At 28.7% G+C, this 7,087-nt stretch overlaps 2 protein-coding genes across 3 annotated transcripts; one reads left to right on the top strand and one right to left on the bottom strand.

Annotated features, from left to right (window-relative positions):
• Nucleotides 1-381: 381 nt before the first annotated feature.
• Rfk (Riboflavin kinase) lies at nucleotides 382-3,195 on the top strand. The gene is made up of 4 exons (XM_011052096.2): nucleotides 382-523; nucleotides 2,465-2,613; nucleotides 2,784-2,886; nucleotides 3,035-3,195. Exons 1-4 carry the CDS (start codon nucleotides 436-438, stop codon nucleotides 3,151-3,153), a joined length of 459 nt encoding a protein of 152 aa, XP_011050398.2. The 5' UTR covers nucleotides 382-435; the 3' UTR covers nucleotides 3,154-3,195.
• Nucleotides 3,196-3,679: 484 nt separating this feature from the next.
• Nucleotides 3,680-6,929, bottom strand: LOC105143538 (uncharacterized). Of its 2 annotated transcripts, XM_011051924.2 has the most exons (8): nucleotides 6,806-6,929; nucleotides 5,988-6,729; nucleotides 5,480-5,792; nucleotides 5,266-5,392; nucleotides 4,645-4,913; nucleotides 4,411-4,550; nucleotides 4,028-4,342; nucleotides 3,680-3,876 (listed from the first exon to the last, which is right to left on the bottom strand). In XM_011051924.2, the coding sequence occupies exons 2-8, from the start codon at nucleotides 6,634-6,636 to the stop codon at nucleotides 3,728-3,730; spliced, it is 1,962 nt and encodes a 653-aa protein (XP_011050226.1). In that variant the 5' UTR covers nucleotides 6,637-6,729; nucleotides 6,806-6,929; the 3' UTR covers nucleotides 3,680-3,727. The 2 variants fall into 2 exon arrangements, with proteins under 2 accessions (XP_011050226.1, XP_011050225.1); XM_011051923.2 differs by having other exon boundaries at nucleotides 5,988-6,910.
• Between the last annotated feature and the right edge of the window lie 158 nt (nucleotides 6,930-7,087).

Raw genomic sequence — 7,087 nt, 5'->3', positions numbered from 1 at the left:
ATGTGTCTTCATGTGCTTAATATAAAGTTGTTAAAGCAAACGTTTGTGGACGAATTACTATTTTTATGATAATCTCTCTATATTTATTTTTATTGTGTTTATGAAATATGTGAAAAATTAAAACATTAAAAAAGATCAGGTGAAATATTATATATAAGAAGAAAGCTCGATCTCGCTGAGGGTCTCTCTCGAGACAAATCCTAGATTTATCATTCTGAAGACAGAGAGAGAGAGAAAACGCAGTTTATTGACAGTGTCAATATTGTGTTACTGGACATTTGAATTCATTATGTTGACATACATGGATATGAGCTATCAAGGATATGCCATGTCATATTATCGATTATATATGTCATATTCGTGATGATTTATCTCTGCCGCTTTCTTTCGCGAATTGAGCGTAGAACAGTGCAGATCGATCTGGAATGAACAACTATGGGCAGCAAGATCTTGCCGTGCTTCGTGTCCGGAATCATCATCAAGGGTTTCGGCAGAGGTTCGAAGGCGCTCGGCATTCCGACAGGTATCACTTCATCCTCTAAATACCTGTTTAACATATGTGCCATTCGACCAACAATCTGATTCGCGCAACAGCAGAACGTTGATTATGTCTGTCACGTATCAATATTGACAGTAACGTTCCGAGTTTTCCTCTGTCATTTAAAAATAATAGAAATCTACTCCCATAAACATGTTTTTTATCCCTCTTCCTCCGTTTAAGTTGAAATTAAAACCTGCGTCACGTATGTAACAATTAACTCGTTTCCAAACACATTTTGTTTTAGGTTAGGATTTTTTTTTCATTTCGAATCGATAGATATTCCTTTTAAATGTGCGCCTCTCGCATTTTATGTTCTCCGCTTTCTCACCTCGAGACCCAAGTTATAGCCACGTGATATTTTTTAAGGAATAAAATAAGAGAAATTATCCTGATTTGCTAAAACGATTGATACATTTAGCGAGTAATTGTTTCAATAATATTTAACTGTCTGTTTCTACCAGTGTAGTTTAATTTTAATCTCAAATCACAAACTAACTCTTCATCTTTTCTAGTTCTAAAAATTTGATAAGGATCAAGAATAAGTTGAACCGAGATTGATAAATGAATCTACATTAGACAGCAGACCCACTTATCTCGAGCGAAACAAACGGGAACTGAAAATTACGTTACGCTCGAAACGTATTAATTTTGGAGGAAGACAGATAATTAATTTTCGATAAGTAGATAAGACACACCGAATTACGACGCACGATATATTTAAGGCACATCATTTTATTCACAACATATGTATACATATATAACATTTAATTTTCTCATTTTTAAGTTTATTGATTTTTTGATTATAATAAAAAAATCGTAAAACTGTTTTATCAAAATGATAATGATAATGTTATTTGCTGAGTAAAAGCAAGTTATGTTAGAATAGACTCGTACAAGTTGTAATGTGTGTGAAATATTGATAAGGAAAAATTATTTCGATATTGTTTATAACAACGCGCTCTAGAAAATTAAAATGATAATCAATAATGCGACATGCCTTAATGTTAAATAATAGTGATTGATACGACTGTGATAAATAAAAATTTTATTACATTTTCTCTGGGAAAAGGTACGAGTTGAATGAGATTCGAGGCATTGTGAGAAAATAAATTTATTTAAATAGAAAGATTTCTCTTCATGAAAAGAGAAAGAAACATTTAAAAAGTTTTTTAAAATCATTAAAAAATTGTAAACAAATTGCGAGCTACAGATTTATGCATTAGGAAATTGAGAAAGAGAAGACTTTTAGAATGTTTTAAAAATACTTAAAAAAAAAAATCTTAAAATCCAGTGGATACCGCGAATTTGATGAAACTTCGATTAACTTAATCGATGATGAATTCATCAAGCGATCTTTCAATGTAAAATAATTAATTTCTCGTCATTTAATATTAGAAAAGAAATATTAAAATTAGTGATTATGTACTTCGAATATTTCGTAAGCAATTCGATCGGTTAAATTAATTTAAGTTAATCTGAGTTTAAAGTTATCATAAAATAAATTGTAGCAATATATAATATTATATGCTTCAACTTCATTTTCTACGCGAAATGCGTAGAAAATGTATTTTTTCAAATATGTTTGGCATTTTTTTTTTTTGGAAACTTAAATTCTCTTTTTGGAACTTTAAATTCTCTTACATCAGCAGTTTTCATATTATTTAATTTATATTTAACTTTTTGATCGGTATATGATCGGTTTTATGCATATTTTATATATATAATTTTTTATATATAATTTTTATCTTTTTCTTTGAAAAATCAAAAATGCAAAATTACACATTTATTACGATGTCACATTTGATTGGAATATTTCTTTCTTAATATTTATAGTTAAAATCTGTATTCGAGTTTAATATCGAACAGAACATTAATATAGAACAAATTCTGAAAATTCATATTTTTTTCTTTTATAAAAATCAGCTAATCTCTCAGAATCCGTAATCAATGCTTTGCCGAAGGATCTGAGTACTGGAATTTATTATGGTTGGGCATCCTTGCATGGAAAAGTTTATAAAATGGTCGTAAGCATAGGATGGAATCCGTATTACAAGAATGAGAAAAAGTCAATGGTACATAATTTCAAGATATAAAAGACTTCTTGCTAATTAAATCTAAGATAGTTCAGTTATCTTAATATAAATTATATTATAATTGTCACTATTTAAACAATTATAAAATTTATTATATTTAAAAAATATCTTAGTGCGTTAGGTAAATACAAATTATAATTATTTTGCAGGAAGTTCATCTATTACACAAATTCCAAAGAGATTTATACGGTGAGGAGCTCAAGATTATAATTAGCGGGTATATAAGACCAGAAAAAGACTTCTCTTCTTTAGGTAATGAATGTTATCATAATAACGACATGAAATATATGTAAATCGTAAAGGGATTACTACTTCTTTCAAAGTAATTCAAATGGCTACTACTTTAAAATCGCTACTACTAATACTTTAGAAGATAATTTTATATTATTTATTATTGCAGACGAACTCGTCACAGAGATAAAGAATGATATTGCAATCGCAGAGCGTCAATTGGAAGAACCAGTTGTAAATAAGCTGAAAAATGACGATTTTTTAATGATTAATAAAACATATCTGTAATAAAATGTAAACCTTTGTCTGATAAAGAAAATATTTTTATTACTTCTATAGTTGCATATTTAATAACCCTCCACCGACAAAATGGAATTTTATCTTTCATTAGCACTCTGAATTCTTGAATTTTAATGCAAATTTTTATATTGTTCCGAACTGTATAAAAATCTGAAAAAGTGCTGGTACTTGCCAAAGCTTAACAAAGTCCTCTTGCTCTGTTTGATTACAGCCTGTTCAATAAAACAATTTTCTTGCGAGGACGATAAAACTATTGAGCAAGTTGAGGCAACTTGTTATGAATTTTTTGCGTTTAAAAAATCTGAAGAAAAAATCAAATCTAGCAGTTTCATAGATTCAATAGATTCATAAAGAATTATTGAACGTGTCATCTATATTTTGAGGAATAATTGTCATCATTTTTTAATAAATTTGTATATAAAAACTGAAGAATTATTTAGAATTTTATTGACATAATTTATATAAAATAATATAGAGAAAATGTGTGAGGAATAAGAAAATACTACTTCTAAAATACAAATACAATCATTATTTTATTATCCTATTAATATTCAGCATTAAGTTATTTAGATGAATCTGGATTAACATTTTTCGCATCCATTATATTTGAAGAAGATGAAGAAACTGGTGGAAACCAATGTGTATTTGTCATCAACATTGGTAGCCAAGCTGAATAAGAAGGTATGTACACATTGGGACGATAATTTATCGCTACGGATAAACACAATATTGATTTGAAAAAACACCGAAGAGAATTATAAGATATCGATATTTTGTCTGCTATTACTTTAGAAAAGACCTGTCCAATTTGAGCTGCGAATCTCAAATTGGACAGGGTTGCTTTAGAAATTAGGCTTAGCACCTTGATAATATTGGTGTGCGCCGTCCAAATTACTTGGATTGCTATACTGTGGCAAACGTGGTCCGCTAAATGTTGGTCTGTAGCCTGCATATGGTCTGTTAGATATCGGATACATGTTTTGTGGCATTGGTTGCCAATAAGCATTATTTTGATATTGTTGCCAAGCATTATAAGAATATGTTCTATTCTGTGTAGAATTAAAATGACTACCACTATTCCAATTTTGCTGCTTCTGTTTATATCTTTGAGGTTGGACTTTTTTATTTCTGTTCCACGGATGATTTGATTGCCAGCCCTTTTCTGTGTTGCGAGAATCTAAAAATCAATCAGTAAAAATTATTGTTTATAACAACTAATACTAATTTTGTAATTAATATATTTACCCATCCGACGTTGGCGTTTCTGCGAATTCTTAGATTCTTTGGTACCTTTCTGCTTCAAATTTTCGTAATAAGCTTGTTCTTTCTCATCGTCTGAAAATTCCGGTGGCTCATCGTCACCAATTGCATCGCAAGCTTTTAGCCTGAAAGAAAATATTTATTTTAATTAATTTATTTATTTAAATACACAATATTATAATCGCATGTAACATATGCTGTATTCATTAAAGTACCAACTTTGTCAACTCATGTAAGAAAACAAGAGACGTGTACTCCGAGTTCGGGCAATAATACACCTGCATACCCACTTTAACATCATTATCTTGTATATGTTTAGCATTATTGAAGCGAACGCAGTAATATGGTTCGTTTACAGAACCAAATACATCAAATATTTTACCAAGCGCTTTTGTTCCTTTGTTTACAAATAAAACTGTATCCAAATTGAGTGTAACCTCACCAGGATTTGGTTTTACGATTACTAATTGTTCTACGATCTTTTCAATCTGAAATGTTCAAATAATCGAGATTTGAGTATTTAAAAATTACTGTTTGTTCTTACAGTATTAATTTATTTTACATCTTTTTAGATATATGTACATGATACAAGTAAAATGCCTATTAATTATTATTATACATTTATAATAGCTAAATTATACTTTATCACCTTATAAACATATAATGTACGTATTTACACTGACAGAGGCTTACATAGGCACTTTATTTGTATTGAATTTATTCTAGGAGTTAAAAATATTAATTTAATTTATTTTAATATATATATGTGTGTGTGTATGTATATATATATATATATATATATATATATATATATATAAAACTAGTTTATATTAATTATACCTTGCCTAATGGATTACATAAAACTTCAGGAACACTAATTTTTAAGTCTTCTATGGGTGGAAGATCCTCTAATTCATTTTGTATATACTTTTGCTTCTTTGATACGTTTACTTCCCTTTCTTTCTTTCTGAAAGTTAACATAATTCAAAAGTTTACACTTATATAAAAAGAGATTAAATATATACGTTATAATTTTTATGAAAAATAACAGTACTTGTTATTAATTTTTACATTATCTGGTTCACTGTCGCTGCTACTATCACTACTGTTGCTGCTACTACTACTACTGCTGCTGCTGCTACTACTACTGGTACTGCTATCGGTACTACTATCAGAATCATTTTCGCTATCATTTTCGTCACACGATAACTGTTTTTCGGATGTACGATATTGCTGCAAATTCTGTATTTGTAACACGGTATGTTCATTTTCAGTTGTAGTATTTGTTCTTATCTCTTCTTCTACTTCTGAATCTGTATCTTCATATTCTACAGCAATAATGTTAAGAGAAGACATTCCACTGTTTCCTGTTAAATAGATACAATTTTAAAAAATTATATATAGAGGATACTGCAATATAAATATTTTTTGTAATTTCAAATGTACTTATAATAATGTAGTATATTTTTGTGCATTATAAATTAAAAAGATATATAAAAAAATTGAGATACACAAAAGTAGATATAAAAAATTTTTATTAATAAATCAATATATATTTGTACCTGTTTGTTTTTGTAATAATGGATTGTTCACTTGTATCTTATTATTATGAATGCTTAGTTCTGTAACTTGATTAATTACATGTTTATTTGTATCTTTATTTTGTACTATGTTAGTATCATTTGAAATATTAGACTTTATAATTTCTGGAGATTTTTGTAAAATTTCTTGTCTAACGTCAGGTTCTACATTCTCGCAAACAGATATATGACAGTGCTCATATGTTGTCGCATTTTCCTTTGGAGTAAATTGGGTAATATTTTGAATATCAACAGATACATCACAACTATTAATCACGTTTTCTGTCTTATTTGCATCTAATGTTGTCATTGCGTTGAGTTTATCACAATCATTTTCTTCATTTACTTGCAGAATCTCAGTGGCTTTTTCTAACTTTTCATTAGAGATCATTACTTCGTGTTCTTTGGAAGACTGTTTGTCTTCGTGTTTTTTGGAAGATTGTTTGTCTAACTGTAATGTCTCAACTTCTTCTTTCGACGATTTTTCATCATGCATTAATTCTTGTGACGTTAATAATTCTATCTCTTTATGAAATATCTTTTTATTTTCTTCTTCTGATGTTGATGACATATTTGATAGTATCTCTTCATGAACAATTTTATTTTCATCTATATCCGTTGCTATTTCCATTTTAACACAAGCCACGTGAAATTCCACAAAACGTGTTACAAACTTTTATATAAGATCGTAAGTCAACAGTGTTGGTTATTTTGTATTCTACTCCTTAAATTTTATTTTTTCAAACAATTACATCAGGTAAATAAAAATATTTAAGGAAAGAAAAGAAGAAAAATCTTACGAATTGATATTGTATTTACATATAATCACTTATCACAGGTCACAGGGTCACAGGTGCCATCGAATTATTTAAGAACATTTAGGATATATCCACAGTCCACTCGACTTGCATATTCCTAGAGAAAATTATCCAATCACTTTTTCTCTTTCATAAGAACGTACGTAAAATACGATTGGATAATTTTGTCTATGCAAGTTGTGTGGATATGAAAAATATTATCCAAAAATATATAAATGCTACCCAAAAAATTTTAAACTTAAAATGAGATAGATACGTATTTGG

This window comes from Acromyrmex echinatior, chromosome 2 (assembly GCF_024713525.1).
Source record: "Acromyrmex echinatior isolate Ae372 chromosome 2, ASM2471352v2, whole genome shotgun sequence".
NCBI classification, from domain to species: Eukaryota; Metazoa; Arthropoda; class Insecta; order Hymenoptera; family Formicidae; genus Acromyrmex; species Acromyrmex echinatior.
This window is presented reverse-complemented; position numbering and strand designations above follow the sequence as displayed.